This window comes from Cebus imitator, unplaced genomic scaffold (assembly GCF_001604975.1).
Source record: "Cebus imitator isolate Cc_AM_T3 unplaced genomic scaffold, Cebus_imitator-1.0 Scaffold44, whole genome shotgun sequence".
Lineage (NCBI taxonomy): Eukaryota > Metazoa > Chordata > Mammalia > Primates > Cebidae > Cebus > Cebus imitator.
The window spans coordinates 2,299,655-2,322,762 of record NW_016107359.1 but is presented as its reverse complement, the minus strand read 5'-3'; the positions used below and the strand labels follow the sequence as shown (position 1 = coordinate 2,322,762).

Below are 23,108 nucleotides of genomic sequence, written 5' to 3'. Positions count from 1 at the left end.
GGTTTCTGGATGCCTTTTTGGTGAGCTGACATAGATGCTGTCTGAGCTGGCAACCCTGCAGGTCAGGGCTGGTGGGAAGAACTCTGCAGAAGATGCCCCCGGTGCCAGCGTATATTCACCAAGGTGCTTCATAAAGGGCTTTTGATGATGAGGACCATGATGCTGATGCCTGGGCTGCAGGAAGAGGAGGCGGCTGCCCACAGCAGGGCCGCTCAAGCCACCCCACCCCCATGCAGCCCACTTGGTAAGTCCCCCCTGAAAAACACCCCCACTGAGAAATCTGGACTGGTCAGGTGAAATACGGGCTATCAACCTGCCTGGGGTATTGTATTCCATCCACTAACAGTGGTGAGAAGATAATGAGGCCAGAGGACAACAGCCCAGGATACAGTCATAAGAGAAGAAAAGTGGAATTTAAACTGTATTCCTGCCACGATTACAAGAGCTTTGGAAATTTAAGTTTACACCGTGGGGCAGAGGCTGGGAGGAACATAGAAAAGTGAAGGGTTTAATTTGTTCGGGTAGCAGGATTGCAGGAGACATTTTTTCCCCTTGGGTGTTGATTTAGACCAAGGGTTCTCAAGTCTGACACTATCGACACTTTGGGCCAGATAATTCTTTGTTGTGGGGCCGACCTGTGCATCCTTTCCCAGGATCCATGGACTCTGTCTACTAGACACCACTGGCTCACGCTGTGGGCAGCTTACCCCCCCAAGTTGTGACAACCAGAAGTGTCTCCAGATATTGCCAGATGTCCCCTGGCGGCAAAAGTCACCTCCAGGTAAGGACCACTGATTTAGATAAATGACGACATAACCTTTGAAAGGTACATTATAAGGCCAGGCGCAGTGGCTCACGCCTGCAATCCCAGCACTTTAGGAGGCCAAGGCAGGCTGATCATGAGGTTAGGAGTTCGAGACCAGCCTGAAAAACATGGTGAAACCCTGTCTCTACTAAAAATACAAAATTAGCCCGGTGTGGTGGCATGAGCCTGTAATCTCAGTTACTTGGGAGGCTGAGACAGGAGAATTGCTTGAACCCAAGAGGCGGAGGTTGCAGTGAGCCGAGATGGCACCATTGCACTCCAGCCTGAGCAAAAAAGAGCAAAACTCTGTTAAAAAAAAGAAAGAAAGGTAAATTATAAATGAGTAGGATAATTGAAGCAAATAATAGTAATGATAATATTAGTAATCACAACATAAATCAGGTCACAATAAATTGTAAAGCCTCTTCTTTGAATTTCTAAGGCTGTGAGGGGAAGCTAGAAGAACTTCAATCTGGCCACCCATCTCTCATTTGGGGTGCCGATTTTTTAGCGTAAGAGAGGTTCTCTGTTTAAAAAAAAAATGCAATATATAATACAGGAGTTTGTGCTCTCTCTCTCTCTCTTTTTTTTTTTGAGACAGGATCTTGCTCTGAAGCCCAGGCTGGAGTGCAGCCGTGCAATCATGGCTTACTCAAACTCCTGGGCTCAAATGATCCTCCCGCCTCAGTCACCTGAGTAGCTGGAACTACAGGAGTGCCACCATAGTCAGCTAATTTTTTTTTTTTTTGAGACAGAATCTCTCTCTTTTGCCCAGGCTGGAGTGCAGTGGCGTGATCTCCGCTCACTGAAACCTCTGCCTTCCGGGTTCAAGCGATTCTTCTGCCTCAGACTCTCAAGTAGCTGGGATTACAGGTACACACCACCAGACCCCAGCTAATTTTTTTGTGTTTCTAGTAGATACAGGGTTTTATCCAGTTGCCCAGACTGGTCTCGAACTCCTGACCTAAAGTGATCTTCAAAGGGCTGGGATTACAGGCATGAGCCGAGCCGGGCCTAATTTTTTATTTTTTTAGAGACAGGGTCTCACTGCGTTGCCCAGACTCATCTTGAACTCCTGGGCTCAAGTGATTCTCCCATCTTGGCCTCCTAAAGTGCTGGAATTAAAGGTGTGAGCCACTGTGCCCAGCCTTGTGCTATTTTTGGGGGTTCCAAGTCAAGCAGTCACATGGAGCAGTGCTGAAGGTGAGGTGCTGCCAGAGTAATGAGTCGAATCTGGGCCCCTGGGGTGCCACGTGACCTCGAGAAGAGTGAAGCATTTAAGTGAAGCGGAGGCCCTGGGCCACACCTCTCAGGGCCTCCGTGTAAAATGAGAGGGCTTGGCTAGCTGAATGATCGGGACATTCCCTTCCATCAGTAGCTCCAAGTTTTAGAGAGCCCTTAGTTCAGTTCTGGGTTAAACTGGTCAACTAGGACGAGAGGACATAATGAAGTTGGTTCATGGTCCAATGAAGAAATACCATGAATTAGGTTTGGGTCTTAGGTAATTAAAGTGATTTGTTCCAGTTTTTGGTTCACCATTCAATTCTGCTGATGTCCCCGGTTTATGGTGGACGGATTCCTATAATGGGTAGCAGGAATCTTGACTTGCAGATTTCCACCCCACCAAGGCTGATGACAAGGAGGCAAATAGGCCAGTGGCCTTCAGCCTTTGATCTTTGTGGTTGAGGACGGCGCGTGCTTGGCGGGATTTGGAAGGCCCTCCAGCAGAAACAACCGCTCCCACACTGGGTCCATCCTTCCACCTTTCAAGCTTCTTTCTCTGTTCCTTTTAAGTTGTTTCATAATTATTAATTAAAGCACGGGCCACTGGTTACAACACAGACTCCATCAATCATTATTCACTCCTTCATATGAATTAGGCTAGCAGATCCTATAAATCAAGAGACATTTGTGACAAGGGGCCAGTGAGAGCAGAAACATTTCAGAGCACTGGGCATGTGGGGGCGGTCGCCTGCAGGGAGGAGGCCAGGCAGGGCTGCAGGAGAGCACAGACCCCGTGACAGCCACAGCGGCAGTGGCTGAACACAAGCTGGAGGAAAAGACCACTCAGTTTGTGACTATTTCCCTTCTTTCTGCGGGTCCCGGCATTCTGGCAGGCAAAACCGGGGGGATTGATGTTGTCAAAAGCTTGTGAGGAACACAAGGGAAATCCATACCCTGGACAACTTGACTTCATTTAGGAATCTGGACCCGGACTTAGGGAGAATATTTTACCACCAAAGCCAGGGCTGGGTCCAGATGAAAAGAACCTGCCTCCATCTGACCTGCTCTGCTGACCCCAGACAGGAATGGGAAAGCCAGTACTGGCCATGCAAGAGGAGCAGGATTTAAAGCAGCCTTTCCAAAAAAAAAAAAAAAAGGCAAATGGATAAAGGATAATAAAAGGAGTCCCTCTGTCCCAGGACAGTGATGTTCCAGCTTAGAACAAGAAGACTGGCGTGTCCCTGCCTTCCCCAGCTTGAACCTCTGTCTACTGAACCCCATTACTAGTTCTTAGTTGCACTCCCACTCTGAGCTCCTGTGAGCACAGGAAAGGATGAACATTCTCTCCATCTTCCCACTCTAGCCTTAGCAAAGTGCTTTGCAAAGGGCAGGACTTCATAGAACGCATGGTACATACATCAAAATGACAAACTAAATATTTGAAAACAATTTTGTATTCCAAACCCAGTTTGACCCCAAAGGAAAACTGCAATCATTTCCTCAACAATTTGTAGCTTGGCCTCATTTCTAAGCGCCCCCAAGTAAGCAGGTTCCTGCTTATTTGCACAGCAGAATTGATCTGCAGGACTCCACCTTGCATCCCTAGTTGCAGGCTGGGCAATTTAGAGTGAAATGAAATCAAATCATATGCAGCCTGTTATTTAGAAGTGAGAACCTCCAGGAACTCGGAGTGTAAGGGCACATCAGCAAGTTTTCCCTTTCAGTTCCTGCCTCAGGCTCAGCATCCCAGAAAGCCATCTTGCATGACCAAAACTTGCATGCACCTGCTAACTGATGCCTATAATTTCACTGTGACAGTTTCAAGCCTTCGGTTTTTCTAGCTATTAAACAGCAAACCATCTGAAGAAAATAACTGGGCGTTTTTGGCCAGCTGTAAATAAGAGCAGATTTTGATGGCAGGGAAGGAGAAGAGGCAGAGTGGGACCAGGGGGCCTCAGGCATTGTAAATGTGAATTCTGCATTTCCTGCTCACTGAATCCTCACGACCAGCTTGTGAGGAAGAGCCTTTCATTGTCCCCATTTCACAGAAAAGGAAACCGAGGCCAGGAGAGGTTAGGGCATGTATTCAAGTTCTTAAAAGTAACAGAAGCAAAGCTGAAACCTAAATTCAAACAACAGATTCCATTCCCTGTCCTCTGTGCACGGTCCTTTATTGCTGCCCTGGGGAGGGTGTGTCGAGAGATAAAAACCCTTATCCCCTGGCTTGTACTGTGATTTTGGACTGTGACATACTTCTCTGAGCCTTGGCTTCTTCTTCATTACAGTGCCATTATGAGCTAAATCTGGGAGGGAGCTGTGTCCCTCCCAAAATTCATCTGTTCAGTTAAAGTCCTAACCCCCGGGACCTCAGATGCAACTGCATTCAGAGATAAAGTCTTTCAAGAGGCCATCAGGGTGGACCCTAATCCAGTCTGCCTGGTATCCCTGACAAGAAGAGGAAATTTTGAATTCACAGAGAGACACCAGGGATAAGCACCCACAGAGTGGTGACCCCGTGCAGGCGCAGCAAGAGTGGCCATCTGTGAGCCAAGGAGAGAGGCTTCGGAAGAAACCCCCCCGTCCACACCTTGATCTGGAACACCTTTCAGTCTCCAGAACTGCAAGAAAAGAACTTTCTGTTGTTTAGGCCACTTTTTGTTATGGCAGCCCTAGCAAACTAACACAAGCGGTGAGGTCGTGCAAGCCAGTGCCTCCCGAACTTTCTTCTGCAGGTATCTGCAGGCCACCTGGGCATCTTACTGCAGTGTGGTGGCTGAGGCAAGAGTCTGCAGTTCTAACCAGCTCCCAGGGCCTGCTGATGCTGCAACTGCCTCTGGCTTCAAAGCCAGACTCCCACCCCAGCATCGTGCTGTCATCTCCCTGCCCAGAATCCAGTTCCTACAGAAGAGGAAGTTCCCTCTACATCAGAGGGACAAGGTGACAGGGAAAACCAGGACAGGAAATAATTAGAGGCCAGTGGGGAGTCTGGTGAGGTGTTTGCTGGCAGAGAGCAGTGGAAGAATGGGAGGGAAAAGGGGGAGGCCATGCATTGCTGCAGCAATTATGATGATTATTTTTATTTATTTTGAGAGAGAGTCTCACTCTGTTACCCAGGCTGGAGTGCAGTGGTGCGACCTCAGCTCACTGCAGCCTCCGCCTCCTGGGTTCAAGTGATTCTCATGCCTCAGCCTCCCAAGCAGCTGGGACTACAGGCATGCACCACCACACCCAGCTATATTTTTGTATTTTTAGTAGAGATGGGGTTTCACCCATGTTGGTCAGGCTGGTCTCAAACCCCTGACCTCAGGTGATCCACCTGCCTCGGCCTCCCAAAGTGCTGGGACTACATGCATGAGCCACCGTGCCCAGCCTTGTAACCTGCGGCAATTGTAACCTGTCATTTGCTGAGTACCTGCAGTGCATCAGGCCTTAGGCTGAACAATATGTCACATCCCCTGCGGGACCATGCTTAGTTCCCACAGGAGAGAAATACTTAGGCTCTCAATTAAAAGAGCATAAAACAACACTTGCACACCACACACATGCAATTACTAGAACTTTAAATAGGCTTAGTCAATAGCCAAGCATTGTTGGTACAAGACAATTATAGGAAAATGCCAATTTACAACACTGGGTGTGATTTTTTTAAAAAACAATGTGTCCAATATTCAGTCAAGCATAAGAATGCTTTTTGTACCTGCAGCACAATGTTTACAGAAGACAATGGTAAGTCTCTATTGGCCGAACATGTAAGATGGATACAAAGTAATGAAATAAATGATCAATGTCAGGGATGGAAGAAGCAAAGGATATTAATAATTTAATAGACAATGGACAATAAAGTGAAAAAAATGATACACAAAATGTTTTTAAAAAGTAAATAGCGCTGGGCACAGTGGGTCACACCTGAAATCTCAGCACTTTGGGAGGCTGAGGTGGGCAGATCACTTGAGATCAGGAGTTCGAGACCAGCCTGGCCAACATGGTGAAACTCCATCTCTACTAAAACTACAAAAATTAGTCAGACATGGTGGCAGGCGCCTGAGGTCCCAGCTACTCTGGAGGCTGAATTAGGAGAATCACTTGAACCGGGAGGCAGAGGTTGCAGTGAGCTGAGATTGTGCCATTACACTCCAGCCTTGTCAAAAAAGTGAGACTCTGTCTCCAAAAAAAAAAAAAAAAAGGAAGTAAATAAGACTCAGGCAGTGAGTACTAGGGAAGAAAAGTCCCATTGAATGACTAGCATTATAGACAGTATTGATCTACAGAAGAAAGTAAGAAAGTTGATATAACAGAGTAATTCCGTCAGATTTATATTTGTTCTAAAAATGCAGTCTTTGACTTAAGAAGTAGAAAACCTATTTTCAGTTTTAGGCATTGATTTCAAAAGCTGCCATGGGCAAGCTTGTGATAACAGTGTAACGTGGTTGGTAAGTCTGCAGGAGGCAGAATAATGGCTCCCCAAAGATGTTCACATCCTAATTGCCAGAACCAGTACATATGTTAGGTTACACAATTAAAGTTGCTAATCCACTGACCTTAAAATAGGGAGAGTCTCTGGTTACTCAGATGAGCCCAGTATAATCAAAATGTCCTTAAAAATGGAAGATGGGGCCGGGTGCAGTGGCTCCCACCTGTAATCCCAGCCCTTTGGGAAGCTGAGGTGGGTGGATCATGAGGTCAAGAGATCTAGACCATCCTAGCCAACATGGGGAAATCCCGTCTCTAACCAAAAATACAAAAATTAGCTGGGTGTGGTGGCATGTGCCTATAGTCCCAGCTACTTGGGAGGCTGAGGCGGGAGAATCGCTTGAACTCTGGAGGCAGAAGCTGCCGTGAGCCAAGATCATGCCACTGCACTCCAGTCTGACAACAGAGCGAGACTTTGTCTCAAAAAAAAAAAAAAAAAAAGGAAGATGGAAGAAGAAGAAGAGACTCACAGGGAGAAGAGACTACAGAATAAGGTCGGAGAGACACAACGTTGCTGATGTGAAGATGGAGGAAGGGGCCAGCAACTAAAGAGAGCAGTCAACCTCTGGGAGCTGGAAAGGTGAGGAAACAGATTCTCCCCAACAGCATCCACCAAAACTTAGATCACACACAATGGGCCCCATGTCAGACTTGTAACTTACAGGACTGTAAGATCATATGTTTGTTTGTCGGTTTTTCGAGCCACTAGGTTTGTGGTAATTTGTCACAGCAGCAATAGAAAACTAATGCAAGGTCAGAATTTGACCAAAAATCCAAAAGTATTCTTAGTGCTGAGTATGGTGGCACGTGGTTGGAATTGCTTACCAGGAGAACTGATTGGGCTCTCAATTAAAACATGCAGCATCACTTGCACACAACACACATGCAATCATTAGAACTTCAATAGGCTGAATTAATAGCCATTGTTGGCATGAAAGAATTACAGGTAAATGCCAACTTACAACAGTGGTGTGATGTTTTTTTAAAAAATCATGTGTCCAATGTTCAGTCAAGCATAAGAATGCTTTTTGTTTTGTTTTGTTTTGTTTTTCGGTGCAGTGGCATGATCTTGGCTCACTGCAACCTCTGCCTCCTGGATTCAAGTGATTCTCCTGCCTCAGTCTCCCAAGTAGCTGGGATTACAGGCATGCGCCACCACACTCAGTGAATTTTTGTATTTTTAGTTCTAAAATTAGGGATTTCACCACATTGGCCAGGTAGGTCTTGAACTCCTGACCTCAAGTGATCCACTCACCTTGGCTTCCCAAAGTGGTGAGATTACAGGCATGGCCACTTCGCCCAGCCAAGAATGCTTTTTGTACATAGAGCACAATATTTGCAGAAGACAAATTTCTTCTGGCCGAACATGATGGCTTTAAAAGTATCCTTAGTGCTGGGTATGATTGCACATGGTTTGGATTGCTTCCTAAAATTGATTAGGCTCTCAATTAAATTTTCTATGAAATATTTCAAAGATCATATATGACAGTCTCTGAATCTTCCCCCAAATGGGATATCTTGCTGATACACATAACAAATTTGACCTTAACTACTCTTATTCACACAGTGAGAATAACAAATCTGTGCTGTTAAACACTTCGATCTAATTTAGGTAAGATATAGGATGATGGGAAGAAATCAGTGTAACAGAAAAATTCTATTTTTAGTGGGAAATAACAGTAATTTTGAATTTGAGCTCTCAACTGACATTTGTTATGAGATACTGTTAGCAAAAGCCTACCAAAAAATCTGGATTTGGCTATGTCATTTTTAAAGGCATTAAAAATACATATTTACTGTTTTAAATATGTATAGGACTTTTCTAAACCAAAGGAGTCACACATAAAATACATAATAAAGGTGACATTCCAATAAGATAAAATCCAAAAAAGGAAACAAAAATGTCTGTGGACTAAGAAAGAGAAGACTCGCATACAAATCATCCTGAAATGAATTTGTATAGGAATTATTTCTCTGGACGTTGCAGATTGAGGTATAATTTTGACTGAGTAAAATCCTACTGTTTTCAGTTTTCTTTATACTATGTCTTTATAATATATTTTTTCTTAATAAAATAGTCAGATGAATACTAATCTAGATATTCGTTTGAGGGAGTAAAGACAGCAAGATGAGATGATAATCTATACGGAATTAAAATACTTAATATTTTTTCTACTTAATATAATTATCATATCTTGCAACCTTACTATAATGTTTGAAATTCATATGAAAAACTTATAATTTTCTTGCTCAAACTGGCTTCAATTTTTATTTAAAAAAAGAAAAAAATTATAATTCGTTTCTGATTCAAAATATGGTCTTAAGAATTTTTTTTTGGTAATTCCAGCTGTTCTACCTCAGCAAAACTGAAGAGAATCTCAGCAAAATTTCTCCCAAATGAAATTAATTTAAGAAACAAAACTAAGAACTACAAGGACTCAGAAATAGTGGTTTAATTTAACATCATTGTCAATAGAACACAAATTGTATGATAATGTTGATTACAATACTATAACTCAATTTTGCTGAAATGAAGGAATTAAATAAATTATGTGGAATAAACACATAATAATTTATAAATTATGTATGCTTTTGTTTTATTACTCTTTCAAACAAGTAATTCATCAACATTTAGACATGTGCAATAATAATTAAACTCAATTGTGTTTCGTATTTTGCTGACTTCTGCTATATAAAAATCAGAATTTCCCTTTTTTTGTCCTTAGAAAGGGGCATTTGTCAAGGTAGAATAGAAGCATTTTACATAACTGTTCGTTGGCTTCATTTATAACTTTTAAGTATTTAGGCATATAGCCTATGGCCTGCATTTGTTCCGCGGATTCAGAGTCAGCATACGTTAAAGGCAGGTCCGGTTTCATTTGATCATCATGAGAGCATGGCAAGATAGGGGATTGTCGACCCATTTTACAAACAAGAAAACTGAAGCTCAGTAAGATGAAGTTACCCAAGGCCATGATAAATAGCAGAACCAAGACGCAAACCCTGATCTTGAATTGCAAAACCCATGTGTGCTTCACAGCATCCAGCTGGTGGAGCTAAGGATTGTTGCAAACATATTTTATAGAAATGCTAAGTGCCATAAAAGTTTTCAGAAGGAAGCGATGCCTGGGGATGAAGGAAGGACCTGGAAGAATGGCTGAGGGACCCCAGTTCTGGCTGAATGATGGTCAATTAGATGTTACGAAGGATCCTTCTGATTAATGCAATTAACATGCTGTCTGGCGTATGCATCATATGCCAATGTATCAGCAAAATGACACAAAAGTAAGGAAGTCACAAAGCCCCCAAACAGAGGGAATCCAGGAACTCTGTGAGGTGAAGTACATTCACCATCAGAGTCCCTGCTGCCAGATTTTGTAAACAAGAGATGAAACCCAAGGCCCATCAAAGGCCGGGAATCTAATAGGAGACTTTGCAGATAAAGCTAGCAGTCTAAAGATAAGTGAGTGTGAAATAAATTCAACCAGGCAGAAGAGGACGATAAGGAAAGTTGTTTCTCTGAAAAATAAAAAAATCTCTCAAGATTCAGAACCATCAACTAGTGTTTAAATGGGTTTGTGGTTTAATCCCCTACTACTTTTGTGGTCCAAGAAATCTCAAGTGAAAAAATTGAAGTGATTACAAATAGAAAGAGGTCACAGTTTCATAGTTCCCTCAGGTAAGTAATGAAAGCAAACACAAATCCTCACTGAAGAATTTCTACTTTTTTTTTTTTCTTGAGATGGAGTCTTGCTCTGTCACCTAGGCTGGAGTGCAGTGGCGCAATTTTGGCTCACTGCAACCTCCGCCACCTGGGTTCAAGAGATTCTCCTGCCTCAGCCTCTTGAGTAGCTGGGATTATAGGAACCTGCCACCATGCCCAGCTAATTTTTGTAATTTTAGTAGAGACAGGGTTTCACCATGTTGGTCAGGCTGATCTCAAACTCCTGACCTCAGGTGATCCACTCACCTTGGCCTCCTAAAGTGCTAGGATTACAGGTGTGAGCCACCACACCTGGCCAGATTTCTACTTTAACACAGGCATGCACACATAGGGAAAGAAAACACCGTGAGTGAGAAACAGCAGAACAGTAGATGGCAGAGACAGAGACCAAAGAATAAATACTAAAATATAAAATAACTGCGTTTAACATATTTAAAGAAATAACTTAGCCAGACGTGGTGGTTCACACCTCTAATCACAGCACATTGGGAGGCTAAGGTGGGCAGATCACGAGGTCAGGAGATCGAGACCATCTTGGCCAACATGGTGAAATCCTGTCTCTGCTAAAATATAAAAAATCAGCCAAGCATGGAGGCACGTGCCTGCAGTCCCAGCTACTCAGGAGGCTGAGGCAGGGGAATTGCTTGAACTCAGTGGGCAGAGGTTGCAGTGAGCCAAGATTGTGCCACTGCACTCCATCCTGGTGACACAGGAAGACTCTCTCTAAAAAAAAAAAAAAAAGAAATAAAGATAAACAGGAAACAAGCAAATTTGAAAAGAACAGGTTGGGCATAGTGGCTCAACCCTGTAATGCCAACACGTTGGGGGCCGTTATGGGGTGGATTGTTTGAGCCCAGGAGTTTGAGACCAGCCCAAGGCCACACAGTGAGACACCCCCATCTCTATGAAAATTTTTTTAAACATTAGCTGGGTATGGTGGAGCACAGCTATATTCCCAGCTACTGTGGAGGCTGAGGCAGGAGCATCGTTTGAGGCCAGAAGTTCAAGGCTACAGTAAGCCATGATTGCACCATCGCACTCCAGCCTGGGTGAGAGAGCAAGATCCTATCTCAAAGCAAAGAGCCTAATATAACTTTTAAAAATTAAAATACAATAATTGAAATTTACAAGACATCAAAGGAATAAATAATGCACTAGATCTGTCTGAAGGGAAAATTAGTCAACTGAAAGATCCAGAGAAAGTGTCCAGAATGCAGTCCAGAGAGAGTAATTGATAGAAAATATGAAAAAGCAAATAAGAGACATGGAAAACATTTTTCCGGAAGGAGAAAATATAAATGGTTTTGATGTGCTATTTGAAGAAATAACTGATACATTTCTAGAATTATTGAGTCATCAGTCTTCAGATCCAAGAATTTAAATAGACAGTTGGTGTTCACCAATATTCCATGTGCTTTCCTACGTTCCTCAGACTTTCTCAAAGTTAGGCTGAAGCCATGTGACTATTTCCAGTTAATGTTACTTCTAGGCCAGAACAGTTAAAAGCAGAGGCCAGGCACAGTGGCTCACACCTGTAATCCCGGAACTTTGGGAGGCTGAGGCAGGCAGATCACCTGAGGTCAGGAGTTTGAGACCAGCCTGGCCAACATGGTGAAACCCTGTCTCTAATTAAAATACAAAAATTAGCCGGGCATAGTGGCGCATGCCTGTAATCCTTGCTACATGAGAAGCTGAAGCAGGAGAATTGCTTGAACCTGGGAGGTGGAGGTTGCAGTGAGCCTAGATTGCACCACTGCACTGCAACCTGTTACAGAGCAAGACTCCGTCTCAAAAAAAAAAAAGAAAGAAAGCCTTTCAGAGGGACTCTTCAGAACTGAGCCACTCGTTGCTTCATGGGAATTGCTTTTGGCCAATGGGCACTAGTTCTATTCCTCCCCAGGGGCTGTACGCATCCACTACTGATAGACCAAGTTCCTGGCCTCCTTTTCCCATTTGGGACACCTCTGAAAGGTCAACTAACGTCCAGAGCTCCTGAGTGACTGGTGGAGGCTTCTAATGCAGCTTCTCCTTCTGCACAATCCTGCCCCTCACATCCTCGCAGGTGTTGTTTTTGAGAATACTCCCCCCTAAACTTCCTCTGCCCAAATCTTTTTCTCAAAGTCTGTTTCTGAGGAAACTAACTTTCTCTTCCCCTTCTCCCATCGAAACTCAAACCTGGACCAGCCCTGCCTAGTTTCTGAGATCAGGCAAGATGCGCATGTTCAGGGTGGTATGGCTGTAGACCTGCGCTTCCCCATTCTGGGATGACTGTGGAGGCTGCACATTCCAGAGGGGGCAGCCGGGAGATGGTGGATCTTCCACATGCCTGGGTGTCTCAGTCCCTCACCGACCACTTAGCTATGTAGTGTGATGTGAAATAACCTTTGCTATGTTAAGTCACTGAGCTATCTGGGTTTGTTTGTTTGTTTGTTTGTTTGTTTTGAGATGGAGTCTCACTCTGTCGCCAGGCTGGAGTGCAGTGGCACGATCTCAGCTCACTGCAACCTCCGCCTCCCAGGTTCAAGCGATTCTCCTGCCTCAGCCTCCTGAGTATCTGGGACTACAGGTGCGCCACCATGCCCAGCTAATTTTTATATTTTTGGTAGAGACAGGGTTTCACCATGTTGGCCAGAATGGTCTCGCTCTCTTGACCTTGTGATCCGCCCCCCTCGGCCTCCCAAAGTGCTAAGATTACAGGCGTGAGCCTCCACACCTGGCCTATCTGGGGTAATTTTTAACTCAGCATAGCCTGACTCTGTCTAGTACAGCTATTCATGTTAAAATAGCTGCAGTGATCACTAAACTAATCCACATAGAGCATATTTCTAACACATTAATCATAAAACAGGTGGAAGGAAAAAACAGAACATGAAAAGAAAAAGAGATGAATGTAAAAATCAATCCAAAGAAAGTAAGAGAGACAAGGGACACATAAAGAAAACGTGACAAAAGCATTTGAGACAATGAAAATAAATGTGAACATCAATAATCATTATAAATAGAAGTAGACTAAGCTGTCAGGTAAACAAAAAATATTGTCAAACTAAATAAAATCTTGCCATGTGCTGTTTACACAAGACACAGTTTAAATATAAACATGGGGAAGAATTGAAAGTCAAAGGAAGAAGATAAGCCAAACAAATAATAACAAAAGCAGAGTAGTTATATTAATATCAGATGCATTCCAAGGCAAAAAGCATTACTAGATATAATCACTACAAAATCATATCTTTTTTTTTTGAGACAGAGTTTCACTCTTGTTACCCAGGCTGGAGTGCAATGGCGCGATCTCGGCTCACCGCAACCTCCGCCTCCCGGGTTCAGGCAATTCTCCTGCCTCAGCTTCCCGAGCAGCTGGGACTACAGGCACGTGCCACCATGCCCAGCTAATTTTTTGTATTTTTAGTAGAGACGGGGTTTCACCATGTTGACCAGGATGGTCTCGATCTCTTGACCTCGTGATCCACCCGCCTCGGCCTCCCAAAGTGCTGGGGTTACCAGAAAGATAGAAGATGGGACAATTATAAGCTTGGATATACCTAAAAATACAGGCTCAAAATACATAAAGCAAAAAATTAACTTACAAGAAGTAATTTACAAATTTGCCACCATAGTAGAAGATTTTAACACATCTCAATTATGGATAGATCAAGTAGAACAAAATCAGTAAAAGTATAAAGATATTTGATCTTATGGACAAACATGAAATACTTCCCCCAACAACTGGAGACTATACATTATTTATAGGCACACTTAGAAGATTTGTGTAAATTATTCATGTGGTAGGCCATCAAGCTAGTCTGAACAAACGTCAAGGATTGGAATAATATAGAGGGCTTATTCTCTGACCAAGATCAATTAAGTTAAATCAATAGTATCAAAACTCCACATACTTGGAAGCATAGAGTTGTTACCATGTGATCCAGCAACTCCACTCCTGCATTGTACACCAAAAAGACTAATAAACTTGTCCACCGAAATGACTTGTACACGAATGTTGACAGCAGCGTATTTACAAGAGCCAAAAAAATAGAAACAACTCACCTGTTCATCAACTAATGAATGGATAAACAAACAATGTTATATCCATTCAATAGACTACTATTTGGCCATTAAAACAAAGTAATGATAGATGCTACAGCATAGATGAACCTTGAAAACATCACGCTAAGTGAAAGAAGATAGTAAGAAAAGGCCATATATTGCACAATTCCATTTGTGCGAGATTCCCACAACAGGCAAATCCATACAGACAGAAAGTAGGTTAGGTGGTTGCCAGGAACTGAGGGGAATAGAAAATAGCTGCTAATGGGTACAGTTCTTTCTAGGGTGATAAAAATCATGGTGATGGTTTTGTGCAACATACACTCTGTGTGTTCAACATATTAAAACCCATTGAATTGTATACTTTTACAGAGTGGATTTTATAACATATGAATTCTATCTCAACAAAGTTGTTATAAAAAAATCTTTCCATCAAGAAAATTCAACCGTAGGGCCAAGTTGTTCCCTGTACAACTCCAGGGGTTGCCATTCATGTAGAGTAAAAAGGAAATGGTGCCCCCTTAGAGTTGGTCAATATGGTAATTTCACAGATAAATTCTACCAACCACTCAGGAATGTATCATTCTAATATCACATATTTCTCCCTGTAGAATAAACAGGCAGCAATCTCCAACTCACTTGTGATTGGCATAAACTGCATCCCAGGTCTAGGCAAGGACAGCATAAGAAGGAAACATTATAGGCCAACTCGTTAAATAGATTTAAGGATCCTAAAGCAAACATTAGCCAACTGATTCTGGCAACAGATTAAAGAGATATTGCATCATAATCAAGCAGTGTTTAAACCAAGAACAAAAGATTGGTTTAACATTGGTAAATCAATGTAATCGCCACATTAACAACTTAAATGAATCATATATGATCATCTCAAAAGATATTGATAGGAAACAAGAGTTTTGAAAATTCATAAGGGTGGCCGGGCACGGTGGTTCGCGCCTGTCATCCCGGCACTTTGGGAGACCAAGGCCAGTGGACCACCTGAGGTCAGGAGTTTGAGACCAGACTGGCCAACATGGTGATATGAAGACAATCCTGTCTCTACTAAAAATCCAAAAATTAGCTGGGCATGGTGGTGCTTGCTGGTAGACCCAGCTACTAGGGAGGCTGAGGCATGAGAATCGCTTGAACTCAGGAGGCAAGAGTTTGCAGTGAGCCGAGATTGCACCAGTGCACTCCAGCCTGGGTGAGCGAGAAAGACCCTGTCTCAAAAATAAATAAATGAAAAAATCCTAGCAAACCAGAAATATAACGTGACACCCTTAATCTGATAAAGAATTAAAAGATTATTTATGCACATTCACACACACACGCACACGCACACACACAGCTGAAAGCATTTCTTTTCATTAAAACCAAGAACAATACAAAGATGCCTGCTATCACAGCTCCTATCATATATATATTTTTTGGGACAGAGTGGTGATTGCCTTACAATTACCCGCCTCAGCATCCCAAAGTGCTACGATTACCCGGCTCCTACCATATTTTAATAAGCTATCAGGTGATTCTGGTGTTGGTGAGCCAAGCACCCTCTCTGAACAACACTGGGCCAGAGAAACTATTTAGCCATTGAGATGGCTCTTGTTCCCAGTGGCTGAGCCCGCTACCGAACACCACTGCCAGCCACTGATGTGGCTATGCTTCCTTCATTCATAATAATCCCACTGATCTATTTTATTTTTCTTGGATCTTCACAATTGCCCTGTGAGACTGACTTAGCAAGAGTCACCTCTGTTTTACAGATAAGAACACTGAGGCTAAGGTTATGACTGTGTGGCAGAGCTGCAGGGCAAGTCTGGAAACAGCATTGCATTCCCTCTCTGTGCAGACCACTGCCTCAGGAAATCCTCCTGTCCACGTCCCTAAACTAAGGCATCTGGGACTATGGCACTGTATTTTCTCTATGGCTTCATAAACCCTGGGCATGATGCCCAAAAACCCAGTAGTGGATGCGGGAGCCCAAGGAAGATTTTGAAGCAAATAGTGATTGCAAGGTGTGGTGTTGGCTTTCTGCCTCTAGCTAGTGCCATTTCATGAAAAGATATTATCATCCCATAACGTACAAAAAACTGGACAGAGAGGACCTGTTCATCTTTCTCCCTTAGCCTCTGTTAGGGTTGCCCAGCCCCGACATTCAGGATCTCCATGCATTCAGATTCCCAGCAGGTTACCCAAAGGACCTATTGATACCACTCTGGCCCCTTCACTTCTTTCCTGGAGACATACTCTGAGCCCAACCCTGACCAAAATGTCCACAAAGATGTCTAAGCAGACTCCCATAACCCCTACCCACAAGAGGCTCCCCATCCCCTGCCCATCACCACCTGCCCCAACATCTTCCATCTCCAGGCCTTTGTTCACACTGCTCCTTCCACCTGGAATGCTCTCCCTATCTCCACAATCCTGTCCACCCCTCAAAACCTGTCTTACAGATCACCCACTTCATGAAAGCCTTCCCTGATCCCTTCCTCCCTGATATAATCTGGCTCTGTGTCCCCACCCAAATCTCATCTTGAATTGTAATTCCTGCAATCCCCACATGTCGAGGGAGGAACCTGATGGGAGGTTATTGGATCATGGGGTTGGTGTCCCCCAAACTTGAGTTCTCACAAGATCTGATGGTTCTTTAAGTGTCTGACAGTTCCTCCTTTACATCACTCTCTCTCTCCGTCTCGCCTGCTGCTATGTAAGATGTGCCTCTTCCCTCATGATTGTAAGTTAACCTGAGGTCTCCCCAGCCACGAGGAACCATGAGTCAATTAAACCTCTTTTCTTTATAAACTACCTAGCTGGCCGGGCACGGTGGCTCAAGCCTGTAATCCCAGCACTTTGGGAGGCCGAGGCGGGTGGATCATGAGGTCAAGAGATCGAGACCATCCTGGTCAACATGGTGAAACCCCGTCTCTACTAAAAATACAAAAAATTAGCTGGGCATGGTGGCGCGTGCCTGTAATCCCAGCTACTCAGGAGGCTGAGGCAGGAGAATTGCCTGAACCCAGGAGGCAGAGGTTGCGGTGAGCTGAGATCGCGCCATTGCACTCCAGCCTGGGTAACAAGAGCGAAACTCCGTCTCAAAAAATAAATAAATAAATAAATAAATAAATAAACTACCTAGCCGCAGGCAGTTCTTTACAGCAGTGTGAGAATGGACTAATACAATCCCCCGTGATGGAAGTGACCAGTCCCTTCTCTGAAAGAATCACCCTGTCTTAAGATAGACCCTAACCCACTTTAGGAAAGAATTTCTCGTGCACATTTTAAAGTCTTCCTGACCAACACATGAGCCATGCAAGGACTGGATTAGTATGTAATTATTCTCTGAATCCCTTGCACATGGTAGGCAGTCAATACAAATTTCATGAGTAAATAAATTCAAGAATCACACTGTATATCCACTAATCACAGCTGCTAATGCTCTGTGGGAATAACCAACTAGCAAAGTACCCCAGGAAGAGAAGGTGATGACCCTGTGAGAGCCGAGGCAGGTGCTCTGCCCAGTGTCATTGGAGCTGGCCACACGTGTAGACTGCGTATCAGTCTACACATTCCTCAGCTCACTCCACCAAACAGCTGTGCCTCACTTACGGTTTTCCCCCTCGCCATCTTCCTGGAATCACTGGGCTTCACAGGCTTTGGGTTTGGCAGTTTCCCCCTCAACCTTCCACTGGTGATGTTGAGTTTATTTAGGAATTATTTTTCTGGGGCAAGTCATAAGTGCTTGGCCACCAGCCAAGTAGAAAGGGGCTGGCTCTCCTCCACTCTGCCACGTCTTCCCAATGAAACTTCCCACTGTGAAATAACACCCACTCTTCTTAGTCAAAAAGCAAGGAAATTTGACATCAACAAAGGGGTGCAACGTGATGCTGTTTCCTTTGCAAGGGAAGGAGGAAGTGCACCGGTTCTCGGTAGCACACAGCCAGACTCACCTGTGGCTTACTAAAGCAGACAATAAGTCTCATGTATTTCAGGATACCTGCCTGTGAGCATCCAGGCCCATGAGTCCACTAAAGGGCAGTGCTAAGGCCCATTCAACAACCCTCCCCATCGCCCCAGTGCAGACCTGGCCTGGGCCTCCTGCAAGTAACAGGGACGCACAGAGCCAAGCCCTGGGTGCCTTTGCCCACAGCCTGCTTTCAGGCACCCATAGGAGACTCCTAAAAAAATAAACCTCCTACCGGCCAACTGCTGCTGGCTTCATCTCTTCAGCTTGAATTTCATAATGACTTTGCTTCTGGATAAAACACGGATGTCTCAAGGAAGGGTTACAACTTAAATGATTTTGGGACCACTTCCATTTCAAGGTGGGTGGGGGCAGTAGGAGGCTGTAATATCCCCCAAGGAAGTGTGGGAGGGGATCCTTGAAGAGAATGGGCCTGTACAGATCAGACTAGGTGAAGACAACAGTCCCCCGTTCCAGAGCCCTGGTCACACCCTGGAAATGAACCATCTTAATAAATGGAGCACATACCTGGGGCATCTGGTCTATGCTAAACAGCCTGGGGAGCTTCAGGCTCAGCATCTTGGAGCTGGATTAGACAGGCCAGTGGGTGAGAGCACCTCCCTGTTACCAGACCTCACTCAAAGAGCTGTCATGGCCTGGGGGCGTCTCTGCCTAGTTGGTGCTGTGCTGCTTCCCTGAAAGAGGACAGCATGAAGAAATCAATCAGTTTCAGCCTAACTCCAGCTGGAGCAGGACAGTCAGCTTATTTAACTATTGAACATATGCTTGCTACATATACATGATGGCACAAGATCAAGCTTCCTTAAAAGCAAAACGATCGGACTGCTGAGTCATCCACTCCAAGAGTGCTGGACGGAGGTAATTAAATAATAATATGGGTGATTACTATGGTCTGAATGTTTGTGTCTCCCCAAAATTCATATGTCGAAACCTAATCTCTAATGCGGTGTTAAGGAGCAGGGCTTCTGGGAAGTGACTAGGTCACTTATAAGGCTCTGCCCTTATAAGTGGGATTAGTGCTCATATAAAAGAGGTCTGAGGGAGCTTGTTCATTCCTTCCTCCGTGTGAGGACACATAGAAGGAGACATCTATGAGGAATGGGCCCTCACCAGACCAGGAATCTGCTGGCACCATGACCTTGGACTTCCCAGCCTCCAGAGCTATTACCAATACATTTCTGTCGTTTATAAATTACCCAGTCTTAGGTATTTTGTGATAGCATGCCAAATGAACTAAGACAGTTATTATAAAATTGCAGAGCTAAGGCCAGATTTGGCGGCTCATGCCTGTAATCCCAGAAATTTGGGAGACTGAAGTGGGAGGATCAGTTGAGCCCTACAGTTCAAGACCAGCCTGGGCAATATAGTGAGACCTTGTTTCTACAAAAAAAAATTTAAAAATTGGCTGGGCGTGGTATTGTAGTCCCAGCTACTCAAGGGCGGACTACAGTGGGATCACTTGAGCCCAGGAAGTCAAGGCTGCCATGAGCCATGATCATACCACTGCACTTCAGCCTGGGCAACACAGCAAGACTCTGTCTCAAAAAAAAAGTACTGCAGAGCTGGAAAGGGCCTTAGAGGTCACCCAGTCTTCTCATGTTACACATGAAGGTGGGAAGGGTGGAGTAACTTTCCCAAGGCTGCACCGCAGTGGGAGAGCTGGGCTGCTCACCCTCTACTAGAGGCTGCCCCTGGAGGGAGAGTGGGATCTTAAGTCTGTATCCAGCCAGTGGGCGGAAGAGGACCAGGAGCTGGCCCAGATCACAGAAAGAGTAGCAACACTTTCAGAAAGCTGACTGGTGCTTGGTTGCCCTGAGACACACAAAAGAACCAAGCCAAGCAAATAAATCCAAGGTACTCACTGGAGTACTCTTTCCCCTCCCTCCCTCCCTCCCTCTCTCCCTCCTTTCTTCCCTTCCTTCCTTCCTTGCTTTCTTCTTGCTTTCTTTTTTTCTTGTGGTATGATCTCAGCTCACTGCAACCTCCACCTCTCAGGTTCAAGAGATTCTCCCACCTCAGGCTCCCAAGTCGCTAGGGCTTTAGGTGCATGCCACCATGCCCAGCTAATTTTTGTACTTTTTGGCAGAAATGAGGTTTCACCATGTTGGCCAGGGTGGTCTCTGAGTCCTGAGCTCAAGTGATCCACCCACTTCCACCTTATGCAGGGATTACGGGCGTGAGCCACAGCACCCAGCCTCCACTCATGGTTCATAGAAATAAGTGTATTCAAAATCAATGAGAGCACCTTCACAACTACAGCCACTCTTGAGTTGCCTCAGTTTGCTTGAAAAATACTCTCACCACCAACAAAGTTGTTTGAAGTCTATACGTTTTAAAGCGGTGTTTAATGCTAATTGCTGAAAAGTGTGTCCTGAGTCATAAGTACTCACTGCTGTTATTATGCTGTCTGAAATTTGCTTTCAAATACACATAGATAGCATGATACGGAAATGTTAGTTTTAATACAGACCCCTGGCAGAGGAGGGGTGATTAGTTAGCATTTGAAAGACAAATCATAAACTCACACACACATTCTGGAGAGTACAGCTTTGGTTCAGCTGGGGTTATTTTTAATCAGCATCAGAGGGTTTGCTAATTAGCAGAGTGAATGCTGTTTCTTTGGAGGAATGAGCGGAATTAGAGATATGTGAATCAGTGAGAAGGTTCCCTCTCTCTTGCGTGACAGCTACGGTACACCCCAAAGAGGCTGCTCCTCTGAATGAGCCCGGATGAGCCCTTCAGGGAAGAGTCAGTGGTTTGAATATAACCAGAAGTTCAGCTGAAGCATGCCGTAAGACAGCTTTTCACATCAGCCACATGTGAACTTTCAAGCAAGGTACGCCTAAGAGTTCCTAAAAGAATAGCTTGCTGTAGCCGGGCATGGCGGCTCACACCTGTAATCTCAGCGCTTTGGGAGCCCGAGGCAGGGGGATTGCTCCAGTCAAAGAGTTCAAGACCAGTCTGGGCAACATGGGCAACATGGTGAAACCCCGTCTCTACCAAATATACAAAAATAAGCCAGGCATGGTGGCATGTGCCTGTGAGTCCAGCTACTCAGGAGGAAGAGTAGCTTGCTTGGGTGTGCTAGGTCATTATATTGTTTCTCTGCCTACTTGTGGGTGCCTGTAATCCCAGCTACTTGGGAGGCTGAGGCTGGAGAATCACTCGAACCCAGGAGGTGGAGGTTGCAGTGAGCCGAGATTGTGCCACTGCACTCCAACCTGGCGACAGATCGAGACTCCATCTCAAAAAAATAAAAATAAATAAAAATTTAAAAAACAGATGTTCATAGTGGAACTCAGCCTGAATCTTTCATTGTGCTGTGTCACCTGGTGCACAAGTTTTAACAGCTGAATCGATCAAGCAGGAGAAAAGATATCAGAGGTCGAAGACCAACTTAATGAAATAAAACGAGAAGACAAGATTAGAGAAAAAAGGATAAAAAGGAACGAGCAAAGTCTCCAAGAAATATGGGACTATGTGAAAAGACCTAATCTACGCTTGATAGGCGTACCTGAATGTGACGAAGAGAATCAATCCAAGCTGGAAAATACGCTTCAGGATATTATTCAGGAAAACTTTCCCAACCTAGCAAGGCAGGACAATATTTAACTCCAGGTAATACAGAGAACACCACAAAGATATTCCTCAAGAAGAGCAAACTCAAGGCACATAATCACCAGATTCACCAGGGTTGAAAGGAAGGAGAAAATACTGAGGGCAGCCAGAGAGAAAGGTCAGGTTACCCAAAAAGGGAAGCCCGTCAGACTCACAGCAGATCCCTCAGCAGAAACCCTACAAGCCAGAAGAGAGTGGGGACCAATATTCAACATCCTTAAAGAAAAGAACTTTCAACCCAGAATTTTATATCCAGCCAAACTAAGCTTCATAAGCGAAGGAAAAATAAAATCTTTTGTGAACAAGCAAGCACTCAGAAATTTCATCACCACCAGGCCTGCTTTACAAGAGCTTTTGAAAGAACCACTACACATAGAAAGGAACAACCAGTATCAGCCTTTCTAAAAAATACCAAAAGATAAAGAGCATCAACATAATCATGAATTTACATCAACTGATAGGCAAAACAGCCAGCTAACATTAAATGGCAGTATCAAACTCACATATATTATTATTAATTCTAAATTTAAATCGACTAAATCCCCCAATCCAAAGACACAGACAGGCAAAAAAAGCCAAAACCCATCAGTATGCTGCATCCAGACCCATCACACATGCAAGGATACACAAAGACTCAAAACAAAGGGATGGAGAAAGATTTACCAACCAAATGGAGAGCAAAAATAAATAAATAAATAGAAAACAGGAGTTGCTTTAAAGCAACAAAGATCAAAAGAAGCAAAGAAGGATATTACATAATGATAAAAGGATCAATGCAACAAGAAGAGCTAAAGATCCTAAATATATACGCACCCAATACAGGAATACCCAGATATATAAGACTTATAAAGAGACTTAGACTCCCACACAATAATAGTGGGAGACTTCAACATCAATATTAGACAGATCAATGAGACAGAAAGTTAACATCGATATCCAGGATTTGAACTCAGATCCGGAACAAGTAAACTTAATTAACATTTATAGAACTCTCCACTTTAAATACACAAAATATACACTCTTATCAGTACCACATGACATCTATTTACAGTTTTCAATGAAATATTGGTTGGCTGCTTGTTATTTTCTTCCCTCATTTTTTTTTCATGTCTCTATTATTAAGCACAATTATAGTCATACCCATTTTTAGACTGCACTCTAGCCCGGGCAATAAAGCAACACCCCCGTTCTCTCTCCCTCTTCCTCTTTCTCTTTCTTCCTCTCCTTCATTCTTTTTTTTT

The 23,108-nt window shown here is 44.0% G+C and overlaps 1 protein-coding gene across 2 annotated transcripts in view; it reads right to left on the bottom strand.

The window, feature by feature from the left end:
- PAQR5 (progestin and adipoQ receptor family member 5) overlaps window positions 1-23,108 on the bottom strand; it is a 90,851-nt gene that overhangs the window by 23,028 nt on the left and 44,715 nt on the right. Inside the window, exon 3 of one of the 2 annotated variants that reach the window (XM_017526786.2) lies at window positions 18,757-18,923. In XM_017526786.2, the coding sequence (XP_017382275.1) occupies window positions 18,757-18,807 (51 nt within the window). In that variant the 5' untranslated portion in view covers window positions 18,808-18,923. Of the gene's footprint in view, window positions 1-18,756; window positions 18,925-23,108 lie in introns of those variants that run through there. The other variant, XM_017526787.2, reaches the window with a different exon arrangement.